The sequence below is a fragment of the Perissodus microlepis genome, chromosome 7 (genome assembly GCF_051167445.1).
Source record: "Perissodus microlepis isolate ML-2025 ecotype Zambia chromosome 7, ASM5116744v1, whole genome shotgun sequence".
Lineage (NCBI taxonomy): Eukaryota > Metazoa > Chordata > Actinopteri > Cichliformes > Cichlidae > Perissodus > Perissodus microlepis.
The window spans coordinates 20,375,592-20,402,126 of record NC_140467.1 but is presented as its reverse complement, the minus strand read 5'-3'; the positions used below and the strand labels follow the sequence as shown (position 1 = coordinate 20,402,126).

General features: G+C 40.2%; 1 protein-coding gene across 1 annotated transcript; it reads left to right on the top strand.

The window, feature by feature from the left end:
- Window positions 1–626: 626 nt before the first annotated feature.
- Window positions 627–25,918, top strand: snx33 (sorting nexin 33). Its single transcript, XM_084934032.1, has 2 exons — window positions 627–2,970; window positions 22,927–25,918. Exons 1-2 carry the CDS (start codon window positions 1,551–1,553, stop codon window positions 23,178–23,180), a joined length of 1,674 nt encoding a protein of 557 aa, XP_084790158.1. The 5' UTR covers window positions 627–1,550; the 3' UTR covers window positions 23,181–25,918.
- Window positions 25,919–26,535: the final 617 nt, after the last annotated feature.

Genomic DNA, 26,535 nt, shown 5'->3' with positions numbered 1-26,535 from the left:
ACAACGTTTAAATGTAGGGGAGTTAAAAAGTATAAAGGAGGCCACATAAACATGTACTGTATATAAATTCAGTTTAAACGCAGCACTTAAATGAGACTATTACGGCTACATTGTTGCTCGGTTGGATAGTCTAACACCTTATGTCTAAGAATTTGTTGAAGCTTTGAAATATATATCATATCAGCGTTATTGTGGTAGCCAATAGGAAGTAAGTTTCCTAAATTATAAAGACTATATTTAATAGTAGTAAGCATCACTGCAATAACAATAATACACTAAATCGTAATTATCGCCAACATTAAGCTTAACTATAGTGTAAAGTATAATTTATTATTCTTTTTTATACTTTTTAAAATTTAAGTTGGCTTTCTGAGTTAATAGTTTTTTCATTATTTTCAGAAACCTGGTATTTATTTTCATTATTCAAGACAAAATATACAAGAATAAACAAAACAAAAAACCCCAAAACGAACAAACAAACTAAACTCGAAAATACAAAACTATAATATGCCTGGTAACCCACGACATAAATTGTGCTTGGATGTTGTAATCTTCAGTGTATGTAATGCTCCTTCCCTCCTGGAGGGGGCGGCATTGAGCCTGTTCCGCCTCTTCCAAACAATATAAAGGAGCTGATGAAAAAAAAGGCGAAGTTGCCTTCAATTGTCTGACCGCACGTCATGGAAAGAGTTACTTTGTTGCCGCTCGCAAAGGAATAAACTCCAAGAAATAGCAGCGGCTCGTGGCGTGTGCTAATACTTCGTGGGCGCGGATTGTTTTTGGCCGTTTTCTGCTTTGTTGCTTTTGCTGAATCCAAAAAGGATCGACTGAAGATGCGCAGGAACCTGTTTACAAGGAACACGCAGCAAGTTTCAGTGTGAGAGAATGCGGCGTTTAAAAATGCACAGGGATACCATTACTCATCCATCTGTTTTTCCTTCACACCGGGCCACTTTGTCCTGGAAGTAGTCCCATCACGGATGGTTTTAAAGCTCGGTAATGAGACACAATTGTACAATAAGTTAAAAGCGAGGCTTTTAAAACGACCGTCGGCGCTTTTGGAGGAGCTCTTCGGTGAAAACACTTTTGGTTTTGAACCTGTAGTGTCTGTGATGAGAAAGGAGGCACGGGGTCTTTCTGTATTGAGAGGCCTATTGTGTTACAGATCTTTTGTAGGTTAAAGTTCTTGTTAGACCTGCTAGTATAATGCAATAATAGATCAACAGCCTCAATGGGCTGAGTATACTAATTGTTACCCTAGGCCTGTTTCAGACTTTTTATTTTTGGCAGATAGAAGTAATAGTTTTATGTAACTTTTGACAAGCTCTGTGTTTATTTAGTGTCAGATCATTAAATTTACATAGGTCATATTGTGCTGTGGCACACACGCTGGAACAGCTGCGATGCCATTTGATATGAGTTTAAATATTACAGTGAGCTAGTGTCAAATGTTTCCAATGTGGCATGCACCGAGACAGCAGTATCGATATAATCTAAGCACTATGTGCATGTAGAATTCTCTGGTTTCGCAGCCACGGGAGTAATCAAAGATGTCAGTGAAAGCCAAAGCCCTCTATACTTTTTTAAGCGAAAACAATGGGGAGATTAGCATCCAGGAGAATGAGGAACTGGTTATCTTTGACGAGAACTCAGTGGACGGCTGGTTTCAGGGGGAGAACAGCCGAGGAGAGAGGGGTATCTTCCCTGCATCTTATGTGGAAATTATACGCAGTCGCTCCAACTCTAATGTGACCGACTGCTCCATAAGCCCAGCGGGCTCTTTAGGAAAGGACTTCTCTACTCCAAACACCTCGCTCCATTATCCACAGAATGATTATGATGATGACGATTATGACGACTGGGATGACTGGGATGACAGGTCCACTGTTGTGGATGATGCTGATCACACCAGGAATCCTGGAGCCAATGGACATGCCCCTGAGAACCCAATGACCAACAATCCCAATGTGCACTATCGACCCAAGCCGGCATCCAGACAAGATAGCATCACCAGTTCTAGGAAGGGCAGTATGGTGGGCAGGAACTTGAACAGATTTTCCAGCTTTGTCCGCTCAGGGGTAGAGGCATTTGTGTTGGGTGATGTCCCCATGATGGCAAAGATAGCTGAGACTTACTCCATTGACATGGGTCCACTGGGGCCCCGGTGGAAGGAGAATCCAAAGCCTTTCTCCTGCTCCATTGAGGATCCCACCAAACAGACAAAGTTCAAGGGCATCAAGACCTACATTTCGTACCGGGTGACACCAAGTCACACAGGGCGTCCCGTCTACAGACGTTACAAACACTTTGACTGGCTGTACAACCGCCTGCTTCACAAGTTCACTGTGATCTCTGTGCCTCACCTGCCCGAGAAGCAGGCCACGGGGCGATTCGAGGAAGACTTCATTGAGAAGCGCAAGAGGCGACTGATACTGTGGATGAACCACATGACCAGTCACCCAGTCCTTTCCCAATATGAAGGCTTTGAGCACTTTCTCATGTGTGCTGATGACAAGCAGTGGAAATTGGGCAAGAGAAGGGCGGAGAAGGACGAGATGGTGGGCGCGCATTTCATGCTAACCCTTCAAATCCCCAAAGAGCACCAGGACCTTCAGGACGTCGAGGAACGGGTCGACAACTTCAAGGCCTTTGCCAGGAAGATGGACGACAGCGTGATGCAGCTGACACACGTCGCCTCGGAGCTGGTGCGCAAACACCTGGGTGGATTCAGGAAAGAGTTCCAGCGTCTTGGAAATGCCTTCCAGTCTATCAGCCACGCATTCACGTTGGACCCTCCCTATAGGTCAGATGGACTCAACAATGCCATCTCCCATACTGGCCGCACCTATGAGAACATTGGAGAGATGTTTGCAGAGCAACCTAAGTATGACCTCTTCCACATGCTGGATAAGTTGTCGCTCTATCAAGGCCTGCTCGCCAACTTCCCCGACATCATTCATCTACAGAAAGGTGAGCCTGAGAAATTTTAACGTGTCAGAGAATTTTCTGATGAATCTGTGCACGAAAAAAAAGCAAAACAAATGCCACAGGAGTCAAAAATCGTAACGATAATTGCATCCATATGCTGGATGCAATTATTAATACGGTTGTTCAAACAAACAAAGCCACACACTGGGCCACATAATCAGCTTTTCTGACATGTCATTTACAATTTGAATTCATCAGAAAGCTGTGCTGAAGGGTAAAGGATTAATTGGTTCAAGATGTCATTTTGTTAACCTAAATTTTGTGACTTATCCATCAGTAATCAGAGAGCCAGCATCAGCTGCAACAAGAAAGCGTTTCATTTTGCTAACTGTTAGGAATAATAAACAAAGTGTCTGCTAATAGGAACATGGTGAGCTGATAGCTCACAATCATGTTTTGTTGCTCAAGCCGTGCAGTTTATTTTGTTATGGATGGCAGACGACGGCAGGCCTTCCATAGCTCCCCTCCCCTCATGACAGACACAGACACGCAGATACACAATACCTGAGCCCAAGATTAAATCATAGTGTTAGCCTGTTATATTTTTCACTTTTTTGACGGATGCAATAATAAGAATCGTTTTAGTAATTTTATGTGGAAAAATGCCAGATATTCTTCAGTTTGAGTTTCTTAATTGAGATGATTTACTGCTTTTTTTTTTTTTTTTTTTTTTTTTTTCATCAGTGAAAAAATAAAAACAACAGATTAGTGTAATACTTTAATGGTACAACAGTCAGCCATGTTTACTTGGTTGTCATTGACAAGAAGTGGTCTTTGTAGTCACTATAAGAGGCATGTTATCTGGTAGCTTGTCAAGCTAGTATTACAGTATTTTGGTTCGTTCTCCAGGTTTTAACTAACAAATTAGTGCTGACACACACACACACACACACACACACACACACACACACACACACACACACACACACACACACACACACACACACACACACACACACACTTTTTTATCTCTTAGTTAGGACATTGAATTGATATAACGCTTTCCCTAGCCTACCCTAACCCTAACCATCAAAAATGAATGCCTAACCCTCAACCTTCGTTGTAATTTACCAGTCTTCAGGAATAGTTCTCCAGACTTCTTGAAGCATATTCAAAACAGTTCTTTGCATGTTGCCTACCTTTTGCTCTCAAACTACTTCAGTATGGCTGAGGTGTGTTTAGTGTGTTTGGGATTGTTGACATGCTGAAAAATGAATTAATTGCTAATTAGATGCTTTTAAATGGCGACTCAAACTCTAATGGTCCTTTGGTGTGTTTGCATTTCCTTTGGTTTTGACAAGATACCTAACACCACTGGCTAAAACACGGCTACAAACCATTACAGAGCCTCTGCCGTGTTTTACAGATGGCTCTCTGTTATGTCTCTCTCTTTAATCAGAGATTTCAAATCTGGTTTCATCCCTCCATAAAACCTGTTCCCACGGACTTTCAGTTCAGTTCTAATTTGGCATACCTTTGCTTTTTCTCTGTGTTCCTTCCAATGGTTGGTGCACATACTATTTTTTCACAGTACTGTATGCACTAGTATATAGTTTTTAGTATATTATTGCTTCTGTTGAAAATGTGAAATACACATTACCCTTTGCACAAGTTTTCAAAAACGATGCAGTTGGATATTAGCATAGAAGTGTGCAACGAGTACATTTATTGACCTGAAATCATGAAACGCACCATTGTTTTGTAACTGTGCTGCTCCTTATTTGCATATGAAATCTTCTGTTTGTGATGCCTAATTTTCTTAATGCTACATGGAGTTCTGCTAAACTTGGAGCTTGTAAAGTTTTACGCCCAAGCAGAGCACAGATAAATCAGCATTCTGTGTCAGCTCTCAAATAAACAACACATCAACCGATTGGAGTTTGTTCAGGAGGAAGGAAGGGGCTGCTGCCAGTGAGGAAGGAGGAACGCTGTTGGTAAATGTTATTATCTCCCTTCAAACAGCTGGTGCGTATTATCGCAGAGGTCATTCGTGTTACAATACAGCTAGTTACACGAAAGTACTCCACCCAGGAACAAAAGAGAAAATGTGAGCCATCTGAATGAAATTAAAGGGCCAGTCCACCAAGACCCCCCCAAAAAACAAACAAACAAACAAACAAAAAAACCACGGGGAATCTTTCAACCTCAGAGTATCAGGTCATGCAGATGGTTTCAGTGTTATGTATCGAGATTGGTCGGCCTCTGATATTGAAATGTATAATCCATTCACCTCCACTATATGACATTATAGTAAACAGAATAAATAGAAGATAACCGTGTTTACCCCAAAGAATCAAAGTTGTTAGGCCTGGCGTTCATTTGCTCTTTTGATACTATAAGTTCATGTGGAATACCTGAATGGGGGTGATTGACCATTTCAGGTAAGATGTTTTTGTTTAGCACTCAATATTAAGCCTGGATTATTTAAACCACACTGTTTCCAACAGATTCAGATTTTATTTGTGTTTGTGGTATCCGTGCATACCCATGTGTGTTCATCTACGTATGTACAGCTCCTGCAGGGTGAAGGCTTGCCTAAGTTTTTAAATAATACCTTTTGAAAAGGCAAATAATATCACAAAACGCTACATGACAATAATGAAACAATATAATGCTGCTTCTTTAGTGAGACTCTTGCGGAACAAATGCCAGTGTTACCATCCTGTTCTACAGCTGTAGATGCAGTAGTAAGTAGTACAGTAGTTCCTCTACTCTTTTGCAGGATCATTGAGCTCGTGTAGCAGCACATGTGCCAGTTCCCTAATGGGTAAAGTTCCTCTCCAGCTTTCAGCACACCTTCGACTACCAGACATCTGAGTATGCACACTCAGGGGATAGGATCCTCTCTGTAGAAGAAGCTAATTTATAACATGACCACTACAACAGAAACCTGGCAACCAGCTTGCCTGTAGGCTGAGGCTAGCTGGTCAGCAGCGACTAACCTTTCAAAATAAAAGCGAGGAGCCTGTCGACTCGCAAATGGATTGTGGGTAGGTGTTGCTGACAAACAAAATTATATGTTAAAATTATTTGCCTTGTATCCTTGGGCTGCTGCTGCTGATATAACTGGGCTGCCCACCCCAGTAAAGTCTGCGTGTGAGGAAACACTGATGTAATAAAAGCATGATGTTGGAATCTACATAAAAAGTTTGATTTGGCAGCAGTGTCTACAAATAGTTCTCACCCCTAGCCAGGAGGTGATAAATACTGTAGGAAACTGTATTTTGTTCAGGCAGAGACCCTTTCCCCTCTGCTGAGTCTTCCCTGTCGGTCCACATAACTCCTCTTGATATGACTTGTGTTCTGCTGAACCAGATACAGCTGTGGCAACAGTCGGAACACAGAGATCTGAGGTCGACCTTTTCCGGTACACTCCTCCTTCATCCCTTATGGCTTTTTCTTTATTCCCTGCCTGCCTTCGCTGAGGTCTACAGGAGCTGATTTTTAACTGTGATCCATGTCAGGATGTGAACTCCAGGAATTTTAACTGGTGGTGGGCAAGCGAGCCACGCAGGTTGTGTGAGGTTTTGGGCAGTGTCAGGAAAATCTGAGGGTGTGCTCCATTTGTGTTTTCATCCAAATTGAACAGACATTCACTTTTGGTTTCTGCCTTGAAATCAGTCTGCAGCCAAAGCTGCTGCACATGCTTCAACTATGTTTCACTATTCTCTTCACATCTTTTTCCCCTTGTCCCACATCTGCCCATATCAGAACTCTTTGACTGGGAAGTTTCCTTGGCTTAGATACAAGAGAAGGTAAATCTATCCTGGTTTCAAATGCTTGATCTCCTAACGGTGCATACCGCTGTGCTTTGAACATCTGCCAAAACAAATCCCTTAGTTAGACCTTGATCTCATTTGAATACAATTGAAAGTCTTGATGTGAAGAGTAAATAACATTGCATTGTTGGACAATAATTACCTTCTGAGGGGTTTGTGTGAGGCGGATCTAAGCACTCCCAGCTACAGTTGGGATGCCTTTTACAATCACTTGTTTGTTAGTCATCCTGGCCTCTGAAATTCACTTCGCTCCTTCACTTTGAATGATTGGAGTCATTGCGCTCCCTCAGCGTTCATCAGGTCTTAAATATTACATGTGTGGATTTTTTTTTTTTTTTTTTTTTTTTTTGTCCAGTGTCTGTGAGAATTTGGGTAGAGATCATGTTCTGTAGATTCTGTACCTGGCGACAATCACCGCACTGATCTTACACAAAAGCCAGCTCTTCAGGGGTTGAATACGTATAAAAAGAAAACACAATAGAGTGAAACCAACGCGCTCCACAGCGAGGGTATCGGACCAGATGATCTGGTCACATGTTGTGTAAGATGAGATCAGGGGTGTTGGCTCTGCATGAAATCGGGATCTGCATCACCCGAGAATGACATGTAGAGCAAATTAAGGCCACGATCACTGTTCAGTTGTAAAACTGAGCTGTTCAGTTTGTATTTTTAGTTTAGTTTTTTTTTTTTTTTTTTTTTAAGGAGTGGACTTTTTGTCTTTTTGCTACTTTAGCAGCTGCTTGTAGTTGGATAAAACCTGGTGTGATCCACACCACATCATTATGCAGTTTGAGAATGAACTAGCTACCCTGGGACACCTTTAGCAGGCCAGACTTTTAATATGGACAAGAGGTTAATTGTCCTCCATATGGCAACGCATAACAAAACCACATGCAGGCTCTTGCATGCGCATTTTTGAATGAAAAGATATTTTGCTTTCCAGCTCCGGGGAAGTCTGTGTGCCAAATGCCCTGTTGATTTGAGCAGATAACACACAGCCATCTAACTTTTAGTTCTAGTACTTATAAGACAACCACACAGCTCCTTGGTTAATTTCCAAAGACTTGAAGAGGAACGCGTATGGTGTTAATATGATCTGACAAATCTGTCGAGGATTAACATTCCATATGTTGGTGAAAGCCCAAAACCAAAGGCAGCGTTTTCTGCAGGTGCACAAACAGCAGTCTGTGCAATTAGCCTTGCATTTCGTTAGCATAGAGTGGACAAGTTGTGGCAGTTGTAATTTGGCCGATTATAGTTCCCTTTTCTGACTGTAGTGACTCTGGAGAGCAAAGGTGTTTTGCTGCTGTTGGCTCACTCATAAATCTTGACAAAGGCTAGCGCCTTGGCTTCACACACAGCTTATCCACATGCTTCTGCATTCCTGTCTGTGCTGGCCCAGTGCAATGTTGTTTCACACTAAAGGAGATCACAGATGTCTCAGAGTCCTCAGTTTTTACCAGTGCCGCCTCCTTTCTTCTCCCAGGGAAGCACAAATTCTGCAGCCTTAGTCTAAAAAAAGGCACGAGTTACAAGTAAAATTAGCTTATATGGAAAAAATTGGCACAGTGTTTAACAGCACACAGCGTGACCGCTAACCACGAGCGTAATGGCAATAAAGTTTGAGACCTCTCTGTCAAAAAGTGATAATTATGCTTTAAAGATATTCCATAATTCAGAATATCAAAGAGGGTGTGCTAGCGAGGCTGGCTTCGCAAGTTTAAACTTGGCGTGTTAGTGTGTAGCTACAAAGGCTGAGTCTTCTGCTTCGGCACATTGATCAGCATAAGTTTACTGCAAATGTGCCATAATCAAGTTTCAACTTGGCAGGCAGACACTGGTGTTAGAGTTATAAATTTTGAGTAAATGTTACTTACGACTGATCTAGAAATTGCACCAGTCGAATATCCCAGTAAGACTGGCCAGTTTCCCAGCGTGCACTCTACCAAGACACTGAAAAGCTCACCTAGATGCAACCATTTTATTGGCATCTGTACTTTTCCTGCTGTGGCACATGGAAAACGACACAACTGGTCACACTGTCAAGCATGGGTAAGAGCCGATTGAATTGTAGAGCTATAACATATGTGCAGTGTTTTCTGTTTTAATTAATTATTTTTTTTTAAAGTCTGGTAAACTATTGATGGTGCTGGGCAAGTTGCACGGGAACTGTAACAATACTTTCCCCCCCCTCCTTAGTCGTAAGTTATAATATTTGCTAATTGCTCTGTTTATGACCAGTTCCACTTCACTGGAGTAATAATTTACCCCACAAGCGGAGTCAACTTTTAGTCAAACTTCCACCCTTTAGACCTGACAGGCAGAAAAACTTCCTCATATCTACTTCACTTAATTTTAGTTAAGTGAATTTAGTTCCCGTTGCTTAGCCAGAGTGCGCAAATTGGTGGTAGCCTCACTATTAGATCCTGTGTTGTTTATAACTTACTGCTGCTCTGCCATATCAGAGAGAGATAAATGATTTTTAAATGTTTTATTATTGCAACAGCTTAAACTTGAAAATAGGATGACAGTGTTCTTTATAGGGTTTCAACCTGGAAACAAGGGGTGGCCCACTGTTATGTTGGCTAGTGTGAAATTGGCTTACTGTTCCTATTTACTATTTTTGATAAAGTAAGAACAAGACGAAGGTTTTTGTTTAATACTGGGGCTTTTCCATAGCATATTGTCAAGGATAACTGGTATACATTTTACTGTGATGTCACTGTATAGCTTTTTTTTTTTTTATTAAAAAAATACAAAAAATTATGCCAGCCCAGAAATGTTTGACATTGAGAGCTGTGTGTCATCCTCCAATGATGATTTAGTAAAACTGGAACTACTTCAACAATCTCCAGCACATCGCAATGCTTTCCAAAATATGCAAGAAAACTGTCCCTGCTAAAGGTGGAAATACCAAACATGTTTAACCACTTGAGTCATAAACATATTGTAGAGTACAATGAGGCTTTGATGGAAGAGTTGCTAGCAGTTAAGATGTATGACCCAAAAGCACACAAGTAACTCAACCGACATTGGCTGAAAGACTAGCTAGAGTACTAGCTACAGCACTAGCTAGTACTGTTGCTAGCAGCTAATGATATATGACCCAAAAGCACACAAATAACAACCAAGCTTGGCTGAAAGACTAGCTAGAGTACTAGCTAGTTGCTCTCCAAATGGAAGAGCAAATGGTGTATTGTGTGTAATACTGTGTAATATTGGATGTCAGAAATATCATTATCACACATTTCTGTGATATTTTTTTTTAGGCTTCTACCCGGTGCTGTTTTTACCTGTTCATCTGATATCACCTATGTCCGTAAATCTAATTAGGCTGAGTCATTGTTTGCACTGCTTTATCTGAAGCAGGCTAAACATGATTCGGTGCTCCCAGTCCCACTGGCAAATATAACCAATACTTTCTCTTCATGCTGGAAGTGCCCAATGACTCTCTGTGTCTCCTTCCTCTCCCTTTCTTTTTGCAGAGTTACCCATTTATGAATTTATCAAGCACTGCTATTCTGTTTGTACCACTGCCAGTAGTACAAACAGTGATTACATTACAGAGGAGAGAGCACGCTACAACTCGAGTGGAACATGCAACTGTACAAAAATCTAAATTATACTATATCTTTTTCCAAATTGCAACTTTTTTCCAAAAACTCCTGAAAATTAGAGCTACTTGGTAGCAACGATCCTTTAATCAAAGCCTTGAGTGCTCACTACTCTAAGCGAGCACTTAAGGCACTTTTTAATAAAAGTCATTCTCCCAGTCACACACACATTCATTGGGTGCTTCATTCTTTGACTTTGTGAACTTCCTAACTATTATGGACACATTCCACTATGATGGATGTCTCAGAGGCATTTTAGGGTTCAGTATCTTGCCCAAGGTCACTTTGACATGGAGACCTTAGGAGCTGGGGATTGAAATGCGGATTAGATGGCCTGCTCTGCCTCTGCCTGCCTGTCCTGGCTGCTTGGGTGGCTCACCTTGCCCTCTAAGAGCTCTGGTCTGTCTGTGTCTCTATCGCGGTATGTAAAATTAATCTGAAATAATAAATGTGATGTTTTTGGGTCTCTATGTGTTCGCAACAAACTCTTACTCAGTGTAGGTTGCATTCTGCTTTCTTGCCTAAAACTAAAAGCCATTGCCATCTGTATTTGTTCATAGTTTGGCTGTTCTTGGAATAAGATACACCAGTTAGCTGGGAGAATGGTGTTTTTGCCCCGTCTATAAAGCTGCATTACAATATCTACATCCAATCCAGCTAAAGTACAGCTGACGTGCCACTAACTAACATGTAATCCTCTTTTTCTTCTTTATCTTTCTGTCTTTTATACAAGTTTTTAGTTCAAAGGTGTCATTCTTCATATAAATCTCTTAATTTTCTTCTCCGCTAATAGAGATCGGAAATTCCGTCAGCCCAAGTTAACTCGTCTAGATCTAGGTATTGGTTTGCCAATGTATTTTATTAGCCTACTGTTACTGTTTCAGTATACTCCACTTGGGAGGAAAAACAAAATGAAAAATGATTGACAAATGTAATAGCTTTATACTGTTTTACCTGATATCCTTCTACTTATGTGCACTAATTATGGATGACAGTAGGCTTCATTCTTTGATGATTTGGTCATTCTCTTACAGGCTGTCAAGTGGGAGATAAACTCCCTTTGTCTATTTCTCTGTTGTGACTCGTTGTGTTTGCAGAGACACACCTAGGCCAACGCACATCTATGGCGCTAACACGTCTTGAGTGCACCGTCTTGCTGTGCGTTACATTTCACAACAGACAACTTTGGGAAATGCTCTGACCTCATTCTCCAAATATCAGCCAAAGTTCATGTGTGAAATCTACTACTGCATGTATGACAACAAAAGTATACAATCTGTGGCTTATTATATTGATTTCTTTTTCACATTCTGCAACTGATTACAACTTCGGGTGCTGGGGTGGCTGCAGCTCAGGAGGTAGAGCAGGTTGGTGGTTCAGGCTACATCCACACTAATGCGTTTTTGTTTGAAAACACGTCGTTTTCTCTCCGTTTTGGCCTCCCATCCACACTGAGATGGCGTTTTTCCCAAGGGAAAACGCAGTGTTTTGAAAACACTCTCGAAAATGCATACATTTCAAAACAGAGCTTTCCCGTCGCAGTGTGGACACTCGAAAACGATGACGCATTTTAGTCATGTGATGCAGTCATGTGACCAATTAAAGATAGCGGGGGGGCATTATACAGCAGTTGTTTTGTTTGCTCTCAATTTTGACAGCCCTATTAAAGATTAATATCAGTTTGTACATGCTCCAGATAGCTTTTCTTCAAATTATTTAATTCTCACTTGCTTTTGCAACTTTGTACTTTTGTGTTGCTCGCAGCAACAACTCCACCTCATTGTTAGTCCATTTAAAAAACTTGGTGCTTTTCTTTGACCTTTTGCCGCCACGTTTCAATGAGTAAAGTAAATAAACAGCAGACAGAAATGAGACAGGCCGAATCTCCTTGCGCTTCACGCATGCGCAGTAGTGGAACGTAAACGTTTTCGGCCGATTCAATGTGGACGCACAACTCTGTGAAAACGACTGAAAACGCTAGTGTGGACACAGAGGGTTTTCAGACTAAAATGCCGTTTTCAAATCTATCCAGGCTAGTGTAGACGTAGTCACAGTCACTGGCTCTCTGATACATCATACATCTATCGGAGTGTGAACATGCGTGAATGTTTGCCATAAATAGGGCTGCCACGATTAGTTGACTAGTCACGATTACGTCGACTATCAAAATCTTTTGAAGCTTTGTAAGATCCCAAAACACGCAGGAATAAGTAGTAGGATTTAAGAGTGTAATAATGGACTGAAACAGAAGATGGCAGCACTGCATGTACAAGGATGCCAGCTGCCGTTAAACCTCGAAGAAGAAGGAGGAGCAGCAGTGTCCGGTATCGTAGCTGTGTCCAAATTCAGGAACCGCATCCTCCTGTGCCCGCATTTGAAGACTCCCACAAATGCGGCCCACAAATGCATCCTTCATTTCCCCAGATTTGAAGGATGGGTCGGGTGTATACTTCGTGGTCCAACCTATCCCAGAATTCATAGCGCGGCCCTGCTCTGTTTCCAACAATGGCGGCAGCTAGTTAGTTTTAATATTACTCTTATTATTCTTTCTGGGTCACAAAATAAACGTTTAACATATTTTCAGGCGAGAATGTAGCTGTGTAAACCTCAAATATCTGCTTGATAGCTAGCCGGGGTTCAAGGCTCACTAGAGCCGTGAGAACACCGGACTCCCGGCAAATCGTTTTCAAACCCTCCGCCGTCTTTCGCTACTCAGGTTAAACATGATTTATAAGTCACTTACATAACTTAAAAATGTTATTGTTTGGCTTTTTTCAGTATTTTATTTGTTCCTGAGTAAATCGGCTTGGCTGAGATTAAAGTTATAGTTTTTACACAGCTGAATAAACGTCAAGCAGACAACTGGATTATCAGAAGTGTGAGATGCTCGAGAATTTACTCCAGTGTCCTGTTATATTTTAGATAGCAAGGAGCAGACGGCTGAGTTTATTAAACTCCACCGAAACAATCTGCAAATTTCATTAAAATTTAATAATATATCATCTTTATTTTTAGTTAGCACATACCTTAAACACTTAAAGCTGTAAGCTAATGATAGTTATATAAGAGCAGATGCATGCTGGTGCAGTAAGCTGTACGTTTTACGTCCAATGGATGCATGATCTGATTAGTCGACTAATCGCAAAAATAATCGGTGACTAGTCGACTATCAAAATAATCGTTTGTGGCAGCCCTAGCCGGAAACACAGAAAACGTAAGCATAGAAAAAAGTGCTTGTATGACTGGGTGAATGAGGAATGGTGTAAAGCGCAGACAGATTGTCAGTCTGAATGAGTCTGTATCAATGTCGAGCAAAACCTGAGGGGGCTTGACTCAACTTGACCAGTATGCTGGTTATAACTCTATAGAGCTGGGGGGTTGATGAGCAGAAATGTGATAATTAAGTATGAATTTATGTTTAAGAGCAACGGATATGTGATTTTTGACCATTTATCACAGTTAATTGCTCAATTATAAGAAACAGATGGCAGATTGCAGACTGACTCCATCTGATCTCATTTTGCAGGAGAATAAATAAATAACTGAAGTAAGATAACTTTGTCTTATTGGATAAAAGGACTGAACAGCTGTTGACAGCTTTTAACTTTGAGCACATAATTTGCTTTTGAGGTGATAAAATGCAGTATATGATTTATATGATATTACAATACTCAACATGTCACCAAATGTGAAATTAACAAAAAGTATTGCAATATCATTGTATCGTGGGCTGTCTGATGATTCTCACCCAATAACTACCATAATCTGCTAGTTGATATTTTACTTAGTGTGACCTAAAACTATCAACTGAGCCCCTGAAGTCATCAAGAAAGTGTTCACTAAGGTCCCAAAGATGCCAAAGTTTGAGGGCCATTTGAAGCCTGAGGAGCTGACCCCTACTATCCTTTAAAAATAATTTAGTTTTAAGACATTTCCAAAGTTAACAATGGACTGTGGTGGTTTCCAGGTTTTTGTTTTGTTACTATGTCTAAGCTTTAATTGGTGCTGACTAAGGTAGGCAGTCCACAAAGCAGGGATGAATTTATTTTGACCACGGGAACAACATTAAAGTCATACTGGCCAGACATTCTTCATCAGAACTGCATGTCTTACTTTTTCTTTCTTTCTTTCTTGTAAATTTCAGCTGCCTCTGCCATTGCAACACTTCCAATTAGACAAAAGTAAACACTCCATTTATTCCACAGAAGAAGAGCTGACACTATTATATATGAATTTGATGTCACAACCAGAAACACAACAGAATGCCTTAAAACCCTGAGGGATTTCAAGGCAACCCGACTCTTGTCTCACAAATCTTAGTAATAAATAGTTATACAAAGGAGCCGTGATGTCACAGTTAATGCTAACTGCTCATTAGTTTTGCTTGATATGCGATGACAGCACTGATGCTGTTGTTGTCTGAACTTTTGTGAGGTAGTTTGAACAGCTAAGTTGTAACAAGGCCAGACATTTTGCTCCAGTTGGCAACTGGAAATGCCAAATATTTTCATCCTCGTCCAGTCCAACTTTTGATTTCATGTTGACATACAGATGTCGGAAACCCGACTTGAAAAGAATTGAAATAAATCCCTTTGAAGGGGAGCGTTGTGACTTAACACCCCACCCCCACCCAGCGAGAAGCATAAGTGTACATATCTATCTTAATAAACGAGTACATCATGCTAGCATAAATGTTTGGCACGAGGGTGAATTTATAACTCTGTCTGTGTAAATATGAAATATATAGTCGTTTAAGATTAGAGTCTCTCTAAACATTAAAAAGAAGAACAGCTGTTGAACACATCAGGGCATGGCTTCAATTAAGAGATTCAGTTTGTGCTTTGGAGCTGTTGGAAGTCTTTTGTTGTAGTTCTGCGAGTGTAAGTGTTGTTGTCATGGTTGAAAACTTATTATCCAGGGTGCAGAGGAATTTTGGACTATTACTCATTCTGTTTTATTTTAAAATTGTTCCTCATCCTCAAAGTACTGAAAAATTTGAGACGTTTGCTTTTTGTGTCTGTGTCCATGCATTGCATTGACTTTAAAGATAACATTTCTGAGATGGATAAAAGTTGGTTGTGAGCGCATTCCAGCTCAGGTCATTAACTCCAGCTCCGTTTTATCTGTGTATCTGATTGGCTGCTGTAAACACTATTACATTTCCTGCTAACTCAGCAGAGGTTTTTTCTTCATGTTTGTCTATCCTCGAGGCTTTTAAGGCCAACTTTAAACGCCGGCAGATATCGCAGAGTCCTTTTGACCTCGTCAGACATTCTTGAAGAAATGTCTCTTCTCTTTTTCTTCTCTATTTTCAGCTTTTCTGCACATGATGTTCCCTTCCCTTCCTTTCCTGTTTTTTTTCCCTCCCCCTCTGTTCCTGTACTCTCCTCCATTAAGACTAAATGTCAGTGTTTATCTTTGTCTTCAGATTTCTGTGCTTTATTACCTTGTTTGAATAAAAATCATAAGTGCTTCTACAGGCATGTTCTGGACTGAATCAGCTTAAAGGCTTTTAATAGCAACAGACTTGGAGCTGAATAGATAATAGTTGTTTTTTGTGATGTAATTGAAATATAGAGTTATGGTAAAACACGTGAGCATAAGTATTAGTAGTAATTTGAGTCTCTATCCAGTTTTCTGTAATGCATCCATGATGAAACAAAATACAGCCCTGATAACAAAGTATTAAGGGGGAAAAGGAAATGGCACAGTATACAGGAAGTGGCCCTAGCATATTGAAGACTTGCTAGCGCACTAGGTTTTAGGTTGCTGAGCAGTTAACCAACTAGACACTTTCAGGTGTAACTATAGATGGTATAAAACATGGACATAGCTTCCTGGTTAGAAAAAAAAGCTAATGTGAAAGTGCCTTTTGACCTCCAGATGGCGATGTGGTGACAAAAAGGCTTCCACATATATAGAAGTCTATGGGAAAATAGCTTTCTGTTTTGAACTTCGTAAACACTTAATGGGTTAAGTTTTATTTTATAAACTTTGGTCATATATTTCAAAATGGAGGATTACCTGTGGTATGCTGATTGGTGAAGGCATTTGTTAGCCAATGAATATGTGATTTCACAGTACAGCATTATATTGCGTTTTTGTTGTTTTTTTTAAAACAAGATGGCGACTGTAAAAATGCTAATCTCTCAAGGCTGCACTATCAATGGGCTAACGACTAACTAACAAACAATGCTAACAAAGAGAGCAACTGTATTGATAGAGATGGTGGAGGCTAGCATAGCTCGCAGCAACTAGTAGAACACATAAACATTAAAGAAACTAAAACATAGTACACAGTACTACTGGTATATTTTCTTTTTTTCCAGGCAGTATGAAGACGGACATGTGTAGCTTCCAGTTCTGAAAAGTGAGATCAGTGAGGGAACGTCTTAACGTCTGCATTCTAGTTAATGGCCACCAGAGGGCTGATCTTTGCGCTTGTAAAGAGACTTCTGGTGTCCTCGGCTCCTGATGACTTTATTGATTTATTGAGTATATTTTTAAAAAAGTCCAAGAGTCACTTGTCACATGTGGTTTCAAAACCCATGGGTGGTAACCACAACGCAACTTTACAAATGAAAGGTGGCATGATTATATAAAAGAAAGGCCCCATCCTTCTATTCTAACATCTGTGGCCGTTCCTCGTCACAAGCATGTGATGACACCGTTTGTGTAATTACACAAGTTCCACAGTGCACTTTGTTTTTTCTTTTTTTGCCGTTTACATTCTCAAAGCTGAGAGGCCAACAAAGAACAAATATGTCATGAGTTCACTGCGGTGCTTGACACAGACGTCAGCCCTTTCTCTCTCTCTCACACACACACACACACACACACACACACACACACACACACAGCCCATTACTAATGGTCAGTGTTTTGTGGCGACAAGCCTCACTTGTCCTCAGTTTAGAAATATTTCTGTTTACCTCTGTCCAGTATGAATAACACAGACTAATCTTATTCAGGCACGTTAGTCCTTCCGGTGTTTGAAATCTTTGAAACAGTATTTCCAGATTTGTTTGTTTTACTGTTCACCGAAGATTCATTTTGATTACGCAGACTCAGAATGGCTTTCTTGTTGGTATTTAAACTTTTAAGGCTTATAGACAACTACTCTAGTACCACATACAGTGTTATACAAGTCCGTCAGTTCAGCGACTGCAGCACATTTTTATGGATTTTAAAATGTCATGTCGTCACCTGCAAGATATTTTTCCTTTTGCTTTTCAGAGAGAGAGAGAGTAATTTGCCAATTCTGAGTCCTAAAGGGAAAGTGGGGGTATTGTGTGTTTTGTGGTTTTCATTGCAGTAGTGATGTCATTACATACTGGAGACATTTCACATATTAGCCCAGTACAGTTTAACTAACACACACGCACACGCACACATGCACACAGCTCTAGAGAACTGCAAAGAATTTCTTTAAAAAGGCGAGGTCAAATTAAACCTTACTTTTAATAGTTCTTGAGGAAGTGTTGATTTTGTAATAACAGGGTCATTTTTGTTCAGCTCACTGCCACTCAACTTAGTGCTGGTAGGGTGGGGGAAAAAAAGCTAATTATTGTTTTAGAAAAGTGTTCACAACTCCATCAACTGTAAAAGCTGGCTATTCCACTGGTTTTCACACCCCACCTCTTATTCCTCTCCAGTGACTGCATAGTTACTTGGTGACTATTCAAGTGTTTGAAAATCATGGTCATCCAACATGGGTTAGGGCTGTTCGATATAACGATATAACTCTTGACGGCAATATTTTTTCATCGTTTTGATGGTCACTGTAGTGGCTATATTAATTTCTTAAAGTTCTCTCTTTCTCTTATATTTAATATAACCACACTACGGACGGACAAGCGCCTGTTTTTATGCATTGTGGTTAGCAACAACGACGGTAAAACCATCGCGTGTCTGCTTGTTTATGTTCCACATAAACCTTTCACAATAAAGCTCAAGATCCTGTTGAGACTTTTCAAAATAAACGGAATCACGTGAAAGAGCAGATTGTTTACGGATGAGAAGTAAAAAAGAGCCGCCAGGTGCTAAAAAAATAAACCTTAGACTCAAATGTTAGAACAGGCTTTTCCCCGCAGCACGCCGTGTAATAAATACTCACAAAGACAACGGCGGCCGTTACAACTTATGTCTAAAAATGTATAGTTTCATACATCGGTTAAAACACTCGACTCCAGCTACATGACGCGCAGCTGGAAACACTTCACGCAAGTCGAGATTCACAGAATTTACAGAAAATGTTACATTTTTGTGATTTATATCGTTATCGGGACGATAGAATTCTTATATTGGGATGTGAGATTTTGGTCATATCGCACAGCCCTAACATGGGTCACACGTTAGTGCACTGCTTAGTATTGGCGACAGGCCAAGTGTCACCTCTGTGTCACTCTGGATTCCTCTCACAGTCCAAAGACATGCATGTCAGGTTACCCAGGTATAGGTTTGAATATAAATGTGAATGGCTGCTTATCTCTATGTGTTATCCCTGTGATATAGCAACGTGTCCAGGGTGCACCCTGCCTTTTGCTCTGTGACATAGGGATGGGCCCCTTTCATCACTATTGTACAGTCAAATGTTAATAATATAAAGCTTTCTATACTATTCCAAGAGTCACATACCTTTTATATAAAGCTTTTCTACTCAACTCGAGCACTCAAAGCGCTTTATACAACAAGCCTCATTCACCCATTCATGCACACGTTCACACAAACACTTTTTCCTGGTCAAAGTTCTTTCTGTCTGATATTTACATGCATTGACACTCTGGTGAATGCGTCGGGAGCAACTTGGGATTCAGTATGTAGTTCAAGAATAGTTTGGTATGGAGACTGGAGCAGCTAGTGATCAAAACACCAGCCTTTCAATTGCTACATGACTTGAGGTACTGAGCTACACCATAAAGATAACGAATTCTCAGGTCTAGTGTCGGTCCTGTGAAGTGTGTTTGTGGCAGTAGTGAGAATGACTTCATTCCTAACTAGGGATACACCAACTCAGCTATTTCCACTTCCAATCCAACACCATTACCCTGGCTGTGGGTAAGTATCTCCCAGTACTGAGGTTGTTGCTGTGGTGTGGCTAAGTAAACACAGAGCAGCATAGAACTGAACTGAATGAATCAGCTTATTGTCACCGATTGCATCGCTTATTGTGTCCGATCCAACATTTTGGGTCAGTATTGGAACGATATCTGATCCATTATCAGACTGATGCATCCCTACTTGTATTTTATCCCAAACCAGAATCTCTTCCCAAATCAAAACAAGTTGTTTTGATGCGTAAACCTAACCCTAACCAAAGAGGGTGTAAGTAGCTGGTTTCTCATGATTTCTTTAAAATGTGTTTAATGCGTCTGTTAGAATTTTATAAAAGCCATTCACATAGTATTTAGAGATCACAGTTACGATTCATGTGCAACAATTTACATAGTATAGTTCTACATTTCTCGCTACCCAGACAAGCTGATTCATTCTATATATGACCAACACGTAGTGCAGCTGTGCAGCAAACCAATAAACTTTGTCTTTAGATTTATACACACTATCCATATCTAAAGAGGCTCCACTTCAGTTTAAAGATGACTACACTTCAGGATTTAACAGTAGGGCTGATTTAAATCTAATGTGACCGGAATCCAGATGACACAGAGTTAAAATTAGACACACTTGCCTAAAAAGTGCTGCGTTATAATGTCTGGATCATAAAGAAATCTGCAGTCTCTGGAGAAAAATACCAATGACAGTGCTTAATAAGGACACAGTAATAGTGAAGTATACAATCAAAACATGCTGTAAACACGGACTTTCCGCTCTCAGTGAAGACGTGCGTTTCCCGAATTTGCCCTGCAGTGACCCCAGGCTAAGCGAGAGGCTGTGGGAATGAGGAATGTAGCAATGTCTATTATCTCAACTGTCTTCACTCATTTCCTCTTCATTTTAAACCTCAAATGTATAATTGCATTTATCAAAAACTGTGCGACCTGACCGCACAGGCATTCACGCTATAAAATATGTTTCAAGACAATAGAAGTAGCGTGATGGCAGCAGCAGTGGATCACAGCAGGAGGTTGCATAATCCTTTTTACTTGTGGCGATTCAGTCAAAGCTGCTGGAAGTGCTGCTACAATATGGACGACAAGCATTTAATTGCTTACATGAACGCAAACAAACCAACCATCTTCAGCTAGTTATTCTATTCACCCAACTCCTTTTGCTAAGGAAGAATGATTTTATGCTGCTGAATTTAAGTTTTCTTGTTGTCAGCTGCCTCTCGTTTTTGTTTCCACCTCCTTTCTTTCAGTCACTCTGTATCCAAAGCCTTCTCCAACCCCTTGTGGAGCTCTAATATCTCTCCAACACACGCCCATTAATCTGTCACATGTGAAACACTGTGGTAGCTGGTCTGGTTAGGCAAGATAAACAAATCTAGCAACTTTCCAGACCACTGATTGTGTATCAGTGAGCATATGTAAAACAGGGAAACAGTACGACACTTGGAAACTAATTCAGTTTTACTTCTAGCCTGATGCACTTCTTTTTTATTTTGTTCGTGGATTTCGTGGCTTTAAATATTCTTGTGTTTAGCTGTAAGCAAGATCCTCTTTGTGGCGAGATTGTGCATCAGCTGTGCCAAGAATTTCAAGAGAGGAATTGTTTTTTGTTGCTTTGGAAAGCTAAGCAGCAGAATTTTAGTATATAGCTTTGCATGAAGTCAGAGAGGACGTTTAGCTGCATGGAAGAGCACGTCAAGCTGTTGTGGGATTCTTTATGATTTCAGTCTCACTCACACACACGCGCACACACACACAGAGCTATGAGTGCCTTTCCTTTATGTCCCGCAGACATGCTTTCTTGTGCTGCACATTTTCCTCTCATGTGGAAAACAGAATACATAAATGTAGGTCAGAGCTACAGACTGCAGTCCACATGCCTCTTCTGCTGGAACCGGCTCCAGCTGCTATTCATGCTTTCCCACACTTCTGCCAGGAGTTTCGAATGAAATGCCGTGTAGCATGACCTCAGATTTACAGTTAATGGATGAGTGTCAGGCAAGTACTTACAAAGCAGAACACCTAGCTTGTCCAGACTAGTCCTGCTTCCTGATTTTGAGCTCAGGCTTTTTGAGGCTGACGGTCTGATGGGAAATGCAGCAATGGCGACGTGCCATCCGACTGCCATGTTCGGCAATTGGAAAGTTACTTCATAGCAGTCTGGGTGAATGTGGTCCCGACTAGCAGTAGGCACACTGAAAGTAGACGTTTGGTATGCAGTGAAACAAGAAGTGATTGTGTGGTTTCCTCGGTGCGCTACCCTGTAAAGTGTATAGCTTACAGTAGTTAATGTCTGGGGAGAAGGTTCCAATGTTTATCTTGAGATATTAAAATCAGCATAGCAATATAGCATGTTGTACTATAATGGCGAGTAATAAAAGTCTGTGACTGTTTCTGTGCTGTATTTATCTTTTATTACAGCATATGGGGTTTTTTTTGGTTTAAAAAAAAAGACCACAGACAATTTAATTGGGAGGTGAAAGGGGTTGGCATTTAAGGGTTAGATTTAGCAAATTAGACAAAAACATGGTGTTTAGCATGCAGTAGTGTTCTTTTATTTGCTTGGTTTATCATTTTAGATTTCTGCATCCACCCAAAAACAATAGAGGTACTGGGAAATATGTTGCTTGTTTTAAGTCACTCTGTATAATTCTACTAGCACTTTCACGTTTCACCCAGAGCTATAAAGTGATTCCTAAGAAACTATTGAGCTGTTTTCTGCAGACTCTCCAGAGCAACCAGAGCTTAATTGTCTTACTATAATGATTTTAGTGTATATGTGTGTATATATGTCTGCATGTTGTGCACCAAAAACGGTAATTCTTCACCCTCAATATACATAAAGCAATCATTTTGAGTAGAACGCAACTAAAATAAAAAACAAAACAAAACCCAAACGGTTTATTTTATCCAACTCCTCTGCTTATCCAACTCAGGGTATCATTTTACATTGTACTTGTGCAACAAAATTACAAATTTACATGTAACTAATTCAGTTAAAGTCAGTATTATTTTTTTTTTTTTTGAGACATCGTCACACATACAGCAATTATTAATATCTGTGTGTGTTTGTGTGGTGGGTTTTTTTCCATTTAAAATAAGATTTATTATAAATCCCCATTTTGATTGATCAGCCATATTGATCATCGCTCTAAATTGAATGTCAAGTTCAGCGTAATGAAAGCTTGTTATGTGGCGGTCACCAAAATTTCTCTCTTTAATGGAGTTTTGTTGGAGACACTATTAAATACAGAGTAAAACATTTGAAAAAGTGTTGCAAGCCTGGCAAAAAAAATGCCCACAGGGCATCATCTTTGAGGTTTTTGTGTCATTCGCTGAATAAAATAAAATAAAATTCGTCTGAATAAAAAATGCAGTTCTCAGAAGCTCGGAGAGTAAAATCAAAACAAACGTGCATTGGCCCACACACCACAGAGTTAATGAGAACCTATTGGCATTTTTTTTTTCTTGACACAGGTGCCTTTGCCAAGGTGAAGGAGAGCCAGCGGATGAGTGACGAAGGGAAAATGGACCAGGACGAGGCTGACGGCATTAGGAAACGCTGCCGGACTGTGGGCTTTGCCCTCCAAGCGGAAATGAGCCACTTCCATCAGCGACGAGAGGTGGACTTCAAAGACATGATGCAGGCCTACCTCAGGGAGCAGATAGCCTTTTACCAGCGTGTTGTCCAGCAACTGGAGCGCACCCTGCGCATGTACGACTGTCTGTAAAGACACCGGACTGCTGCTGCTGGGTCAGGATGTCAAGAGAGAAAAGGGAATGCACACACACAGAGGGGAAAAAGGAAAGGGAGATTCAAGTCTTGACTCTTTCATCAATGGTTCAGTTTAAATAAACAAAACAAAACATTTGCAGATGAATGAAGCGTGGGTTTACTGGAAAGACATGCAAAGCCAGTCACTCTTTCACTTTGATAGATTCAAAGTTTATATTTTATTATTATTATTTTGTGTGTGTGTGTTTTTTCTTTTTAAGACCTACTGTATCTTTTATTTCTGAAATACACAGCACACAGCATATTGTTTATTTGACATAATTTAAGGTGTTGGTTACATTAAAGTAAGAGTATAGGTTTCATATTCATAGTGGATCTATAGTAGAAACGGGTTCTGTTTTTAAAGTCGTCCCTTTTCTCTTGAGTGTTGTGTAGCGTGGCCTCCACCGGTGATTGATTGAAGTCACATCCAGTGTAAAATGTTTCAACTTTTAACTGAACTTTCAACAACTTTCATTAAACTATCCAGAATGTCCTCATCAGTACTTCCTGGCCAAAGAAGTGCACTGTACGCTCAAGAGGAATTAGCCCTGTCGATTGCTCGCGTGGCTCAGGCGTTTCATACTTCACGTTAGTTACTTTAAAGAAAAAGACAAATGGCTGTCTAAACTTTGCACCATGTGAATAATGTACTGATAACGTGTAATTTTGTGAGTCCTTTTTTTGTTTTCTCCGTGACGTTTGTGCCTTTAAGGGGGACCGTTGTCTGTCGTCTGCAGTGTGGCTTGTGTTTTACGGGGCGAATTGTTGGAATGAGCTCAGTTACGAGACAAGTTTGCACATGTTCCTTTTTTTTAATTATACTGTTAGGTCATCCTGGGTGTGTATGTGTTGTGTGGGTTAAGGAATGTAACGCTGTGCAGATCAATTCCCTTGTCCTTGATGGACAAAACAATGTTTCTTTATATGTAGCAGCAGGTGTATCTGTAAGTTTCATATGAAAAGTGTTCAGGTAGTTTAAGTGGAGCAACTTGTAATCATATAGTTAAAACGAGACCACATTCCTCCCATTGTATTACCAGAGTTTTGTGTTCATATTAAGCATTTTACAACACTGAATGCTCACAAAATAATACTTAGTCTCTTTCCTAAAGCCATAGCAAAGAAATGCATTAATTCACTTCCTTGGCATTAGTTGGATGAGGAGATTATTAGAACACTGGGCCTTACTGCACTCCCTCAGTTAAGAAATATGCAGTTTTAGCTTCTAAGCAAACTTCCAGCTGATTGGCTGTCCCTAATAAACAAGATTTTACCAGCAGGTGGGCGGGGCTTCTACACTCATAGACAATTAGTAGTGTGATACTTTTTTGGTGTCAATCTGATAGAAGAAAATACAGGGCCAATATATTTCCGATACCAAATACCTTTAACCTATAAAGGCATGAATTTGCAAATTTTGAATACATTTTAATTACCACTACCACTACTCTGATTACTGTGATTGTAACTACTTTCCACAGTAATTACTTGATACAACAAAACACATCCCTCATCCTTTCATGTATTTTGAAACTTTTTTTTGAGACCTGAAATGTTAATGTTCCTGTCTCTAAAGCACTTTTGGGTCAACATCTGTTGTTTAAATGTGCTTTAGGCTATAAATAAAATAATCGGGAACCTGGTAGCCTGGTTCTGTCCCATTGATGATTAAAATGAATGTCTACATTCCCATAAATTAAAACTGTTGAAAAACTGATGTGGAAACACTCTAGTTTCTGATTTTATTAGTTGTTTTGTTGTTACCTCTTGAACAGGTAGCCCATCAAATTGCCTCCTGTAAAACCAACTTGTCCTTAACCCTTGTTTTTGTACTTATTAAGCCAGATGCAATGTGCTGAATATAGATTATTGCAGTGCTGGCAGATTTTCTTTTCTTTAGTCATAGCTAGGCTAGCTGTTTTCCTTCTTTTCCAGTCTTTGTGCTAAGCTAAACCAGGTGCCAGCTGGAGCTTCTCACGTAACTGACTTGACCAGAGAGTGGAACTGATCCTCTCATTCGACTTACAAATCAAATACGTGTTTCTTATTTTCCCAACGTAAAACCGTTACTTTAACAGCAAGTGGCTGTGAGGGCTAGAGGTCCACTTACTCATCTGGTTTAACAAGAGAACATTTTCATGGCAACTTGCGGTTTAGACGAGACTATCTTTAGCATTACCTCGAGGGAATGTTTTCTGACTCTGCTTTGGGATTGAACAGGGGTTGATCTAGTGGTGGTGTGTTTGGGTGACAAGTGGAATGAATTCATTTTTCGTGAAAATCTGCTGCAAATTTCAGTCTTTTAGAATCTTATTATGAGTGTCCTGTAACAAAAACAAAAAAACATGCTGACTCGGCATGCAGGTTTCCCGGCAAACGAATGCTCTGGTGTGTGTGTGTGTGTGTGACTCAGATACCGGTACTTTTCAGTCCACAACTGCAGCCTTCGACTGCCTGTTGTTGTCTAATTTTGAACAAATTTTTGCGTTTCATACGTAAATTGTATTTTCTTTTCTTTATTTTTTTTTTTTTTTAATTTCTGTCAGAATCTACACTCATGACAGACCAAAGATGCGTTAGATTTTTCTACTGGGGCACTCGGTTTTGTTGTGAAATGATAAATGCTCTCTGGTTTTCTTATTCAGTCTGTTTCAAATATTTGGAAAGACCAAAAAAAAAAAAAAAAACAAAGCAAAAGAGAAACATTCCACAAAGAAATGATCATGGACACCAAAAGGTTGGTGCAGGATTTGGGGAATACAAAGACATGCAAGGCAAAAAAAAGAAGACCTCTTTATGTTCCAAAGCTGCACGATAAGTTAAATGAAAGACATTTCGCACAGATGACTGTTTCTTAATACGGATGTTTGACTTTGTGAGTTGTAGGAGCTCTGTGCTTTAGCTTCTTCCTCTGAAATACAAGATGGTGATTTTTCAGTAAGGAATGTGTCACTTGATTAAGGGGAAGAGAACGTATAAATCTTAATAAAAAGTCATGATGATAATTGCTGTCTTGTTTTTGTCGTCCATTCAGAAGTCACGCCCTGCACTAACATTATTCCGCACGTATTTCATCTCCACTATTTAGCTGTTGCGTTTCTATTTATTCACAATGACCTCCTTTTTAAAGAAGCTGATAACTAAAGCCTGCATTGCTTGTCCTGTCTTCCTCCTCTCAGCCCCCAACCGGATGGCCGCCCCTCCCTGAGCCTGGTTCTGCTGGAGGTTTCTTCCTGTTAAAAGGGTGTTTTTCTTTCCCACTGTTGCCAAGTGCTTGCTCATAGGGTGTGTTTTGATTGTTCGGATTT